This window comes from Amphiura filiformis, chromosome 5 (genome assembly GCF_039555335.1).
Source record: "Amphiura filiformis chromosome 5, Afil_fr2py, whole genome shotgun sequence".
In the NCBI taxonomy this organism is placed as follows: Eukaryota; Metazoa; Echinodermata; class Ophiuroidea; order Amphilepidida; family Amphiuridae; genus Amphiura; species Amphiura filiformis.
The window spans coordinates 10,581,401-10,596,454 of NC_092632.1; the positions used below are offsets into that span (position 1 = coordinate 10,581,401).

The window sequence follows — 15,054 nt, forward strand, 5'->3', positions numbered from 1 at the left end:
CTACGAGAGGAATGATGAAACATCTTTGACAAATGTATTTGTTTATTTACGGTTGTTATGCCTCCTGACACCCAGACAACGATCAATGAAACGCGTAAATGCGTGCCTGCGTAATTACCGAGCTGCGTGGACTTTTTTCGCACATTTTCTACACGCCTATTTTTGCGCCTTATCTTGCTTGACTACGTCGCGTCACGTGCTTGGCGTGTGAAACTTTTTACCGGACTTTTTACCAACGGGCACACACCATGGTTTGCAAAGAAATGCGATCAAAATATTTAAATGACATTTTCTGCTTACACGCAAGCCTTTGATAATTTTATGATCCTCTATTGAATTAAAAGTTAGGACTCCGAGCCCCCTTCCATATTTGGGACCCTCCAAATGACAGCTTCCAAGCGCGACGGATCTTTCGATCCGGTCTTTGACTTGGGATGTTGGCTTTTGGCGACGGTCGGACGGACCTTCTTTTGGATGGACTTGTCTTGTCTTGTCTTGTAGTTTACTACTGCAACGCTCCAGTTGAATAAATCCAAGTTGGAGCCACACGAGTAGGTTGGTGGACATGCTTGCGAATGATGCTTTTAGTGGAGGTAGTGGTTGGTTACTGCTTGAGTTTTGGATATCTGTTAGATGCTCTGGTAACTGGTTCCAGTCACAGACTGTTAGCTACAGTTAGTGGTATGAGTGCAGATAACAGTTTTTATTGGTGATGAAACAATTTTTGTTGGAATGACGAGAGTTACGACGAACCGGGACTTACCGGGTGCAACAGTTTTTGCACCGGGACCGCCAGGAGACCCCCTTCTTGCCTTGTGGAAGTTAGTGAGTCTTGCGATTTTTCTACGATAAGGGTTCGATACCAATTCAGACATCATGTCCGAAATACTTGAAAAAACGACCGTAATCGTTCATGATGACTCTGACAGCCCTCCTCTGAACACATTCCAGTTTGTCTATATGAGATTTTGAGTAAATGGATCCCAGACAGAAGCTCGGTTATTAACTTGTTTAAGTCCTGTTGAAGATTTTCTGCATCAACAGAGTTCTTGATGGGACAATACAATACACAATCGTCAACAATGAGCCGGATTCTAGAGGAGATGTTAGCTGGGAGATCGTTTATAAAAATCAAAAACCAGAGAGGGCCGGTCACATTTGCCCAATCTGAACACTCAGCATTGATCCTGACTCTTTGCTGGCGATTTGTGAGGAATGATTTCACCCATTCAAATTACAGGCCTAACCCTAAAAAAATCCCCCAGGCCTAAGTCATAATGTACGATCTTCAAATTTTAGTTACCTATTTCTTTATGAGATCCCCGCGGGCCCCGTACATTGTAGTTTAAAACACTTCTCGTGTGGCTGATTTTACATGACCCGGTTTGTGGACATTTTCCCAGAATAATTTCATGCAAAAAGTAACTTTCACGAGCTAATTTGAACGATTAACTGTTTAACATGAACAATGCGCCAGGCACCTTGAGGAAGAGTCCAATGGACAGATAAAATGAACGTCCGTTGGAGACACCATTTGACTATTAATGTTCATTTCTTTTCAAATTAAAAAAATCCTGAAGATCTGTTCTTTTACAAACAGAGCTGGAGTAGAGAAAAGAAAAATCACAGACTGTGGGCAAATGAACGCCCTTAAAAAGTAATTGTGTACCGTAAAATGGGGGTAACTTCGGTCAGCGGGGTAACTTTGGTCGGTCAAATATATTTTTTTAAATGGTCATATTTTCGTACAGCAATATTGTTTTTAGTCATATTTGGTGTCAATTTGTTAAGAAATATATTTGGAAGAAATAATAGCCGTTCATGTCCAATTTCCTCGAAATTTACGAAAAAATCAGGATTTTTGACCAAAAGGGAGCATATTTTTACATTTTTTCAGTAAAAATAAAATCGATATTTGTGAGCAAGGATGTGTGCTTGACTAATTTTGCATGGGGTCAAATGTCACAAAAAACAACACCTTTCCCATATAGGCCTACAGCGAAGATCAATTTTTATGATTTTTTTTTTCTTCATGGAATGTAATATTCTGACCAAGTTGCCCCAAATGTGGGGTAAATTTGGTCAGGTTAATTTTAACCCCTAGGGCACCCTTACAAAATTATTAAAAATCTTGCTCAACTTCAACATGTTCAAGGTGTAGATGGGATGGGACCCCTAATGTCATAAAAAAAGAGTTAATTAGAAATATATTATTGGTTCTGTTCAGAAGCAGTGGTTTAAAAACTCTGAAAAGTGCCCAAAGTTACCCTACCCCCATTTTACGGTATTTTAGAAAGATCCTGAAAATAGATAGGCCTATCTTTGATTTTAAAGGAACCGCTGCCTGGTTCTGTCGGTTTGCAGTGCTGCTGCCACCAGAATCAGAATGCTGGATGCTGCGGTGGCGATGTTATTGTGTCAGCTGATAGAGCGGTCGCCAAGGGAACAAATTTGCATTTCAATGCAACTGGTCCTTGCATCTACTCTACATACATATGCGCACACCCAAAATAGTACCTAAGTAATTGTTTTAATTTGAGAAATGATATACATATAAATACTTAAGAGTTTCCTGACAGATGATTCAGTACAATTTTGATGAGCTATGCGTTAAATTGTGATGTTTGGCAGCATTTATTTATGCTGCGGATGAATAAATTCATCAATTTATTATGCTAATTAGGATGAGGATTCTCACGATCCGTGTGCTTCGTCCATCTACTGCGAAAAAAATGACGGATCGAATTGATCACTGACATGACTGAGTGAGAACAAGCAATACCGAGGAGTGTATGAAAAATCAATGTGACATTGTAATGCTGGATTTGAGGTAAGAAATTAAGAATATGAAGAATATAATTGTCATGATTGTACTTGTAGAAATATGTTGTTCAAATCACATTGTCAAAGTTTGAAGTAAGCTTAACTTAATTTCATTGAGATGGATGCGTACTTCATGTACTTGTGCATGTGTGTTGTGACTGTGAGTTGTGTATGTGTTTTTATATTTTACCATGCATGAAACGTCATGTACGAGAACATAGTCCGTATCAGTAAACATGGTGAATGGATCCCGGGCCACATACATGATGTACACTAAACTAGCCAATGGATGGCATGTAGCTCATAGTCATATTATTATCGTGATTATAGAAAAATTATTAAATTTGTGTACATCGTGGAACATTCAAGTCTACGGCTACGCTTGTTACTCTGCGACTAATCATGCTACACGAGTGTACAACGAGCCTACTCTACGCGTCCATATTGCGAGGTTATCTGCGTACAACAGCTTACTACGCACAGCCACACAAAGAGTATGTTCCACTTAAGTAACTTTTCTATTAAAGCCATATTATAACATTTTCAAACAAAATAGATTAGCATTTCTTTGCCATAAAATGTTAGCTTTTACTGTCAGATATATCCCCTTTTATTTTTGAGCCGAACAACTACGGCAAAGCAAAGAAAATTGGAATTTACTACCAGCGCACATGTCGCAATACGTACCACTCCTTCGGTCATGTTATAGTACGACCTTTTGTTGTGTATATCACCGTCCCGCACGCCGTGTACGTACTGTGTGGTATGAACATCGTGTATACATGCGTTCGACTAATAATTCCATCGTTTAAATAATAAAGCGCCAAATCCGGCGTTTTATTCAAAATCTCGGATTTTGACAAAACTACAGCACCTAGAGTCTTGATTTTTGCAGGCTATATTGGTTTAATAAAGTACAATTTAATCGTGTAAAAAAAATGAATTAAAAAAATTCAGTGAGGTGTCCTCCTCAGCAAATGTTATAATATGGCTTTAATATGGGCTACATGCCATCCATGCCATCAAAATCTAGTTTGGTAAAAAATGTTTAATTTCTGGAACATACTCTTTGCGTGGCTGTGCGTAGTAAGCTGTTGTACGCAGATAACCTCGCTGATATGGACGGGTAGAGTAGCGTTGTAAAGTTTGATTCAGATTTCTTTTTACAAATCAAGCGTACTGGTAGCCGTCCAGTGTGTATTTATTTAGACAAGGTTCAAATCATGCACACGCTTGACGTCTCGCATGTATACGCGATGGTTAAGCTGTCAAAGGAACCTTGGAAAATATTATACGCTTGTGTATTAGCACCATCAGTATAAATCAGTATGAATATCACAAAGTACATTTTAATTTTTTTTTATGCCTGAAATATTTTTGGTTTAAATTAAATAGTCTGAATAAAAACTTAGTTATTTGTGGTAACCGCACCAGAAGATACACATTGTTCTACACGTTTTTGCTTCATATCAAAACCACTGTGAGCAATCCCGGGGAGCAATACAACTCAAAATAATTTAGAAACATTGTTTTAATGGTTGGCCTCAATCTAAGATAGAAAACATACCATGACAAATTGGAACACGCCTCTTTAATCTACATTGTAAATGCCAAAATAGTCTTGAATAATTTGTTTTACATCATGTCTTAAAAATGCAATTAGTGAACAATCAGGGTCAGAATTTCGTTTCACAGTGCGAAAATCAATCTTGATTCTTGCGGAAACTTCTGTGTAAACTACAAACGTTTGCGGGAATCAACGCAAATCTGTTTACAAGAATCTTTGCGAGAATCGATTATCTGATTCACCCCGAAATTCTGACCCTGAACAATGCAGTACCTTGTGGTTGTTGACCTAATTTGTGTTACCCCCAGTAACATTGTAAACCTATTTTGATGACAAACATGGTGATTGGCAGTGTTCGAAATAAGCACTTATCCTCTTGTCCTCTTGTCCAAAAATCACTGGGGACAACCATATTGAGATGTACTTATCCTCTTGACAACCACTATATTTTACCTCTTAAATATGACACATCTTGGGGACAACCAAAATGTTTTGAGGACCAGCAGAATTTATGCTTTAGTTATCCTCGGGACAACCTCCATATTTTCCTTATTTCGGACACTGGTGATTGGTGACACAAAGATGCTGTTCAAAATTTGTTTAATTAGTGATTGCTTGCTTAAAAATCACTGAACTAGTTGCAAATAATACAACTTACTACTAATTATAATTACTGAATATACTCATTATACACTCACCTTTTAAATTGATTATTTTCAGATTTGTTTGCATCCAATGTGACTCATACCCATTCAAAGCAAGATGTTACCGTCATAGCAGAAAGTGAGAGGATTATTCAAAGTAAATATCTTTTCTCCGATGGAACTTCATTTATGGTGGATACACATAAGTGGACGATACATTTCCTGATGGAGCAGAGCTTTTGAATGCTCAAAGACATCACATCCTGCCTGTATTGTAATTTAAACAATTGCCAAAATTTGTGCAATTAAATCAACTTCCAACAGCTCAACAAACTCCTCACCATCACCACGATGGAGAAATATGAGAAAATAAGCAAAATAGGAGAAGGTTCATATGGAGTGGTGTTCAAATGTAAGAACAAAGACACTGGACAAATTGTAGCTATAAAAAGATTTGTGGAATCGGAGGATGATCCACTCATCAAGAAAATTGCTCTAAGAGAAATTAGAATGTTAAAGGTAAGTCTTTTGTACTTTGTGTTTGTTTGTTTGTTTTGTCTTAATTACCGTACCGTATTTGTTCCAATAAGTGCCCATACCCCAATAAGCGCCCACCCAGGGTATTTCAATTTGCTAAAGGGTACCATTAATGTTGAAGTGACAGATAGATGTCGATACAGTGAAATAGCTGGAGGACTGCAAGTCCTGTGTAAACTTGCAATAACTTGATTGGCGTAACATAAACAAATAGGGTAGATTGTGTTTGATAAAGACCTTGGAACTGTTTTTCTTTCCTTTTAAAAAAAATTAATCTTAAATTTTTTAATTAATTAATTTTTTTTGCAACAAAAAAACAACAATACTAAAGTTTGTGAGTTGGGACTTTATTGACGTGCGCAGTAAAAATAACAAAAGCCGAATAATTTCCGCCTTATATAATCCGAACAAACTTTAGGGTAGGGCCTAATTTTAGGGTCTGTCGGGTTACGCCAATCAAACAATTTTTTTTAAGCCTGCCTTAGGTATAATTACAATAAAAAACTGCAAGTTGTATCATTTGTACAATGTATGTAACTTTATAGGCTAGAGATAATACTTTTAGACAGTCTTTTCTGGATAATCAGAAATACTGAATAGGCCTACATGTACTATCATGACACACACACACACATCCCTGCCCACACACCCAATTGTATTGAGCAAGCACACCCCTGGAATCAAAGACTAAAATAAACAGAGATGCTTAAGACAAAGAAACACATCATTTTTGCTCATGTAGTGTGATTCAGTCTGACTACATCTATAGCTGCTGGCGACAGCCTGACACATAATGAAGGTATTCAAGGTAAAGCAGGTGATTAGACTGAAAAACATCGGAGAAAAACACCTCATCTCAAATTCACCTGCGATCTAGCTTTTAGGGTTCTTTTTACGCTACAGATGATCTGCTAAGTGTCATTGATAATGCTCCAATGTGAAGTTCCTTGGTTACCTACACTATTAGTCAGGTGGTGTGATTTCATGTGGGTGGGTTTGACAATAGATTAATTTCATTCAGATTGGATCACAATAATTGAACAGTCTTGAATACTTGTTTTTGAAAAACAAACAAACAGAAACAATTTAGAGTTAAAATTCAACCCCAAATGCATTATGTTTGTTTATTCATAATTGGCATTTTGGTATTTTTTTTTTTTTTTAAAGTTTAAAACCGAAAAAATAAAAAACTTAAAAAAAAAAAAATTAGGGTACCTGGGCAGGGTATTTCCTGCCCAGGTAATGTAATCTCGGGCGGGTACCGAAAATGCCAGCCTTATTCATGGTGCATGATCATGGCCAATGAAGTTACCATCATTCCTGGTTGTCATTACTGTTGTAGCTTGGTTTTTTTTCTCTCAGATAATTATAATCAAGTCAAACTTTCTCAAATTTTTGTCGGCACTGGTTGTAATTGTAGGCCTACTGTATGTATTGTAGCCTTGTAGGCCCAGGGATGGTAGGCCTAAATCTGCATTGAATGTCTGAAGTGCTTAAGGGGGTACTACACCCCTGGTCAATTTTGTGCCTATTTTGCATTTTTCTCAAAAATTATAGCACATTGGTGACAAGTAAGATATATTATAGGGGCAATGACTACAACCACTGTACTGAAAATTCAGCAACTCAAAGCAAGTAGTTATTGATTTATTGATCAAATATTGGTTTTCCCTCATTTTTGACTGTAACTCCACAACTGTTGTCTGTGCTGAAATAAATTTCCAGTGCAGTAGTTGTATAGTCCTTGCCCCTAAATATACATATTTTACTTGCCCCCAATGCGCTATAATTTTTGAGAAAAATGCAAAAAATAGGCACAAAATTGGGCAGGGGTGTAGTACCCCCTTAAAACAAAAATGTTACTCAAAGTGGGCTAAAACACTAAAAGATGGTATTGGAGTGATGTAATTAATGTATACCACATTATGTCCTTCTAAAATTTGGCTTCAGTGTATGAAATACTACGTGAAGATCTGTGTCTGGATAACAGAATCTGTGGGATATTGAGGCTGGACTTTATGTGCACCAGCAAGAGTCGCTTTATGTTCATTTAGTTTAAATTATTTTTACACAAGTATACAATGTATATTGTACAATGCACATTAATATTGTCTCACCAGGAGTGTGGAAAAGGTCTGTGAACTTGAATGCATTTGGCCCATTTCACGGTTACATGTAGGCGCCACTTTTGGTGAAAAAAACTTGAAATTTTCAAAATGGATTAAATTTCATTTAATTGGGGTTTTTTTCCACATAAGACCAGATTTTCATAAAAATATCATTTCCCAGCTTAAATCTTTCTACTTCTTGAAGAAAATTATAATTTATTATCTCATGTTATGTAATTTTTAACAAATTTGATAAATATTGAGTAGTGAATATTTATACTTTTACTGTCCAATACATATATAATAGATATTTAAAATAAACAAGTATGTCATAGGCTCTCTTCTGACCAAATTTGGGCAAATTTTGTTGTGTAATGACAAATTTATGGCCACTTACATGTAATTTTTGTGGTAAAAAAGGGAAATTGACATGAAAAGGTTTACTCAACAATTTTAATAATCAATGAATGACTCTGATATTTCACAGCTTTGATGGTCATAGTATGGGTAATGTTCACAAATAATATCAGCCAGTTTGAAAGCACAGGTCAAATTCAAGATTCTTATGTTTGTGCAATTTTGGATGTGACTGATGTCAATGTGAACGGAAACCACACATTGTAAAGCAGAGTATGTTTCAGAAAATAATGATTCAAAGAGTTTTCACACACTCAGTAAATTAAATGGGATATATTGAAACATATTAACCTGTGTTAGTGTTCATTTTAAAACATTGTTTACAATTTATAGAGGTGGATGTGACATTTTAATTGTGAACAGAATATTTCATTATTATAAACAGTTTGCTTGTCAAAATATAAGCTTTAAAGCACTTCTAACACATATATTTTGATAGATTCTATTGAATTGAGCAATGCTAAAATGTTTTTCCTGACCCTTTATATTTTTGCCAAGCAAAATGTTTACAATACTGAAATATTCCGTTCACAATTGAAAATGTCACATCCGCTTCTGTAAATTGTATACAAAACTGTCCCCTAAAAGACAACAACAAAGCCATGAAATAATCATATGTGACATGTATGAAATAATAAACGTATTTTAGAAAGTCAAATATCATGTTGTTTAAGTATTTTTGCCTAAAAACTACTAATTTTGAGGATGTGACATGTGAACGGAAATTGAAGCTTTTTGAATCTCCTGTCACAATTAAAGAAGGCATGCTGAATTAAAAACTTATTGTGCCTTTTGATCCCCACAAACTTGTAATGAAATAACTTCAAACTGGCATCCTAGTCCCATTCCTGTCTTAGTTCTTTGAAGAAACTATTTTGGATGTGACAGGTACCATGGATGTGACACATGTGAACGGAAACTTTGAAATGACATCTGCAAGCTAAGTTGATGAAGGAGTTTTCATTAAATGGTGTCATTAGATAGCTCATAACAGGAGATTTTAAAAATCAAGGAGAACAAATTCTGCCACTTATTTGTTAATAAATTATACTATTTGGAAAATTAATCGGATGTGACAAAATTGTGAACGGAATTTGTTGGCAAAATTCAAAATATCGCTGTATCTACGTATTAAGAGCAACAAGTGTAATTTGTTCAACAAATAGTAACAAGACTCTGAACTTTACTAAAACACACTAGTTTGCCATTCATGTAAAGTATTAGTCGATCTATTCCACATTGAATAAGGTACATAGATGTGAACGGAAAATGTCACATCCGAATTCAGAAATTTAAATGGTTCTCATGCTAGTTTAACTGACAACTACTACTTTGTTCATGTATGGCTGTATAGTGCAACTTGTTCATTACATAAAAACAACAAAAGCAGCTGGTAGGCTCAACATAGTTAAAAGTGGCAGCATTGGAAAATAAATGTCTGTTTTTAGGTTGCTAGTAAAATGTGGTTTTTGACCACTTCTGACCCCTGTGCGCCCTGAAAGATAAAAGCAGAAAGGCCGATTAAGCTAGTGGAGGTAGGCTATACAGAGACAATGAAAAATCACCAACAGTCAATTCTGTAACCCCATTATTTTTTACACACCAGGCCAGATACGTTGAAAATCAAAAAGTGGCGCCTAACCGTGAAATGGGCCATTTCACAAATTCATCCAACTCTGCTGATTAAATTTTGGTCAGTGTGTAGCAGGTACTTGGTATCAGTTTACAAACCAAGGGGTCAGATGCCAACCTTAACTTTCAGAAGTGACACATGAAGTTGCCCTTGTGTAGTTTGCTGCTCCTGGTTGCCATGGAAATGTAGACATTATTGTACAGCTGTAAAAATTTGGTGACAGATTTATATGACATAAAGATGGGGTGAATTATTTGTATGATGTTGCCATGTATAGGATTGGTTGTTCAACCTGAGCTGATCATGGAGCTACAAAATGTACATGAAATGTATTTTTAATGTACATGTGAGTGACTATATAATATGTGACCCATCCCTTCAAAACCTGACAGTTGTCAAAAATGAAATTAAGATTTCTTCAGTGGCATAGCCAAGGGGTGGGGGGGGCAAGGGGGCACTTTCTTCTGTAACATATTTCGCCAGTTTAGCTTGAAAAGCAGACACTTTTGGGCAGGATCGTAAATGGAGAAATGATTTTTTCACAATTTGGGTTTGTTGCGAATTTGTGATGTTATTAATGTTAAAAATATTGTCTGATACTAGTAGCTTCAGACCGGAATATAACTGGCATGTGGCATCTTGTATTTTTTGAGACATTTTTCAAGGTAATTCCTACTCTCAACATTGTCAATAATATTTTTAAAGGCCAATATCTCAATTTCCAATTTTATATTACCATAACTTACAAACTCATTATCTTCGCTTAGGAATGTCCGATTTCATTGGGGAAAATGGCATTATGGAGCAAAATATCTAAAACCTCAAAATTTATAACCTGCCCAAAAGTGTCTGATTTTGACATGGGCATCGCCAGTGTTTTCCATATCGCGTATCGTGGCCAAAAACATATCACAATATCGGCTGTATCGCGATGTTGTTTTAGTTTCCTTAAGGTTATTAATTATTTTAAACTGTTGTGATTTGGTAGTTCACAGCATCTTACGAATGGTAGTGAGCTTTGGCAAAAACTGCATTGCTCAATTCATAGCGAAGCGTGTAGAAGAATATAAATATCACAGATACACTTTTATAGGTGCTGCGGTTCTTGAGTTACGTTGTTAAGGGAGCTGAAACAACAACACGTTTGTAAAACGTACATAACTCATTAACAACAATATATTAAGCAAGTTTGCAAAGTATATGATTTGTAGAATGAACTTTTGCAAAACATCAAGGCGTTAATTTTCAATAATATATTGATATATAGATAATGAAAATCGATTTTTAATGTTGCTTCGACCAACAATACCTCGTCTACCCTTAAGTTTCAAAACAACTTGAGCACGTAAAATTTGACCTTCGAAAATCGCTCAATTTTGAGACTATCGCAATGAAATTACTTGCAGTAGGACATGAAAGTATGCTTTACACAAATATTATTTTCAAACAAATTTACTTCAGTCAAATAAAAATATTCAGTCAAGTAACATTTTTGCTTCAAAACTTGCGATCAAATGGTATTTATGTAAGTCGGCATGTTGAATTCGTCACTTCGGTGTCGCGCAATGCATTTATACTGCCATGTTGAATGCGAAATATCGTAGGCACATCATTGAAAGCTTTAAAAATATTACATTGTGATATTGAAAATTATATCCCGATATTATCGTACAGTGCGATATCGTCCATGCTTAGGAGTGGTGCAATAATTATGTGTACCCCTGCCTGGGGTGGTGAATTCTCAAAATGGTCTGCCAAAAATCGCTCCCCTCCCCACCTCTTTGGCCGTGCCAAAAATCTTTGCCCTCTTTTCGATGTGCCAAAAACCATTTCCCCTCCTTCGATGTGCCAAAAATCTTTGCCCCCTTACACATTCAAGATTTTTGGGAACCTGAATTTAAAACACTCAATTGTCTTATCATATATTTGCGAGTGCAGCGAGCAGGAAATTTCGCATATATCTGAACTGCATTTTCTCAAGATCCCCCTTCCTCCTCTGCCAAACAACTCCCAGGGCATTCTTTGCCATCGCTCTACTTGTTTTTGAAGCAGTAAGTTTTCAATAGAAACAGATTAATCAATGAGTTACTAAAGACCCAAGATCAATACGAGGGTGTGACATACACAATTGACAAATTATGGACACAACAAGTTTTTCTATTTGCCTAATGTTATACAATACATCTATCTGTAAAATGGGGGCCACATACAGTTTGTTGACATTGTTCCCTCTCTGAGCTTCTCTGGTGGTAACCCACATACCTTTTAAAATACACATTCTTGCAATTAGGCCTACATGTACACATCTGTATGAAAATGGAGAATAGATTATTCCACCAAGGATCATTCACAGTTTGCCTTTAGTTTATAATAAATTGGAATATTTCCCCCCAAATCAGAATATTTCCCTGTTTTTTGTCCATTTGACTCTATACTCCACAGGTTTCATCTGCACATGAACATTTTGGTATTTAGGAGTTCTTGAAGCTCCCTACTCCAGGGTTTCATGTGTAGGCCTAGGGTGGTGAATTATAGGGAGGGGCAAAGATTTTTGGCAGGCCAAAAGGGGACAAGCATTTTTGGCAGGTCGAAGGGGGGGTCAAGCGATTTTGGCAGGTCGAAAGGGGGGGCAAGTGATTTTTGGCACATATATTTTGGGTAACGTTTCCATATTTCGCCCTAAAAAGGTGTAGGAAAATGTTAGGAACACATTCAATGTAATCAATTTGTGATCGTGGAAGAAAGACTATTAAATGTTGGTTGGTCTTTCTTGCATGATCAGATCAGGATCAGATTGGTCTGTGACTATAAGTTAATTTGAGAAGAAAAAAGTCGAGTCCTACTCGTTGGAAAATGTGACTAACAAAAAAATGGAGGTCCTACTCGTTGGAAAATGTGACTAAGAAAAAGTCAGGTCTTACTTGTTGTAAAATGTGACTAAGAAAAACTGGAGGTCCTACTCCTTGGAAAATGTGACTAAGAAAAAGTCAGGTCCTACTTGTTGGAAAATGTGACTAAGAAAAAGTCAGGTCCTACTCGTTGGAAAATGTGACTAAGAAAAAGTCGGGTTCTACTTGTTGGAAAATGTGACTAAGAAAAAAGTTGGGTCCTACTCGTTGGAAAATGTGACTAAGAAAAAATGGAGGCCCTACTCGTTGGAAAATGTGACCAAGAAAAAATGTGGGGGAGGTCTGATTACCCTAGCCCGACACATAGCCCTATTGGCTCCTTCCTTGCCATAGGGCCATGACTTCCGTAGTATTGGAAAAAACGGGGCACACGGAGGCAGCCGAACTGTGAACTCCTGGCGCAGTTTCAAAGGTTCACCCTGCATTCATAAAAGTACTCACATGCAGGGATGTAGCTGCAGTGGGCGGTAGAGCCCACCACTCAGTTTTGGAGCCCACCACTTAGCTCCATCTGAGCACTGGGCCTACCACTCAGAGGCCAAATTTGTACCATTTTATTTAAAGATGATCCATTTTGGCAAACAATTTCCAAATAATTTTCATCAAATGCCACCCAGCACTAAAAATATCCTAGCTACAACCCTGCTTACATGTTCAGTTTTGTGATATAATCTTTACAAAGAACACTATGAAGACTTCCTGCATCTCTTTCCTTCATTAAACCTGCATTTCACAGCAAAAATATGAAATTTATTCGCCACCATGGCCACCATGTTATCTCTATGAGACATTAATTTTTGTTATGGTGACGATCGCTACGGTCACAAATTTGGTCATTTTACAGTCTTTAAATGTAGGCCTATACCCAAAATTTTCAAACATGCACTAAATATGTTTTGTTTAAGTCTTATTTTCATGTGAGGAACAGTAAGAAGTGATATTTTGTTAATGAAATTTGATACTGTGTACCCTGGACCAGATAGGCTCAGGAGCCTCAGACCTTTGTTTCAGAGTCTATGGTTACGGAGAAGGCCAGTGGAAATCGTAGTGACAGAGGTGTGAGTACCTCGGGCTATGATTACCCACCCTCCCTAATACTGTATGGTACATGTTACATGTATGCCTGCTCAAATTATTGTTATTTTGTTTCTTTGATTTTTGGAAGCCCATTTTTACTTGTTGTTTTATATAGGCCTATTTTGATATTGATTTATTTTTCAAAAACCATGATCGGTTTATTGGACTTAACCTGAATTGTGCAAGAGAAATCTATCCTTGCCACTTACGTTGAAATGAATTCAAGTACTGTCATACTCATTGGTATCTTAAGTGTGTAGATATTTGTGAACACAATTTGCTGGTCTATCACGTCAATAATATCAGTATTGATTTATTACAACTTTTGTCTTTTTGCAGTTACTACGAAGTAACGAAAGCAATGTCATAATTATAATTATATTAGCGTTAGTGTTTATGTGGAGAGCATATACTGGGCTTACCTCCTAAAAAACACAATTTTTTATTTATTTTCAATTAATATTTTTAATCAACCATACATGTAAATGACGGTAAATGACCATAATCATATGATAATGTTGTTGGTGGCATGGAGAGAAAGCCAGAAATAAGCATTTATTTATAACAAACATAATCAATGCACTACTAAGAATCAATTTTGGGAATAACACAGGTGTTGGCAACCAAATACCATCTTATACTGAGAAGAATATTTAGAATAATGGTATGTCATGAACAAATGTTAGCAAAAATGTTATTCAAGATATTTTAAATAGCTATAAGTTCAGTTTTAAGTGCTTCAAGACTGTTCCATTAATGAAAATAGTTACATATACGTCATGTGTAACTATGTAGACACTGTCACACAATTGCTTGCAAAAGTAAGCAAAATTGATCATTAGCACAAAAAATAATAAAATGAAATAATATATTTCCACATTTAGGCCTATCTGAAAAAAGAAAGAAAAAAAAACTCACCTATTTTTGTGAATTTGGGCCAAGCATGGTTAATGGGGACCCTAGGGAAGCAAATTATGTAGCAAATCTCACCAACTTCGTTGTCCATGGGTATCTACAAAATGTAATAGTAATCATGTTGTCTGCCAAAGATTTAGGAAGCAGTTCAAGTGGCTTCTTTACAACAACAAAAAAGAAGAAATCATTAAGTTTTATCCACTTTTCCAACTTATGGCTCTTCCATGATTTTAATATATTCTTTGCTGAAAGCTTTTCCAAGGTTTGCTCAGGTTGTACCAGCTTTTGGAATTGTAAGAAGTTGACAAGTTTGCTCTTTGATTTCTGTGCACATAGCAACAGATAAACAGGTTATTTTTAACTGTTGACATTCTCAGATTGTTGTCATTGTCTTCATTAGTGCTTGCTTGGTCAAGTCATTTAG

The 15,054-nt window shown here is 36.3% G+C and overlaps 1 protein-coding gene across 1 annotated transcript in view; it reads left to right on the forward strand.

The window, feature by feature from the left end:
* The first annotated feature begins 2,634 nt into the window (after positions 1-2,634).
* Positions 2,635-15,054, forward strand: part of LOC140152607 (cyclin-dependent kinase-like 1) — an 83,242-nt gene continuing 70,822 nt past the window's right edge. Inside the window, 2 exon segments of the mRNA XM_072175021.1 lie at positions 2,635-2,830; positions 5,111-5,553. Of these exon segments, the coding sequence (XP_072031122.1) occupies positions 5,386-5,553 (168 nt within the window). The 5' untranslated portion in view covers positions 2,635-2,830; positions 5,111-5,385.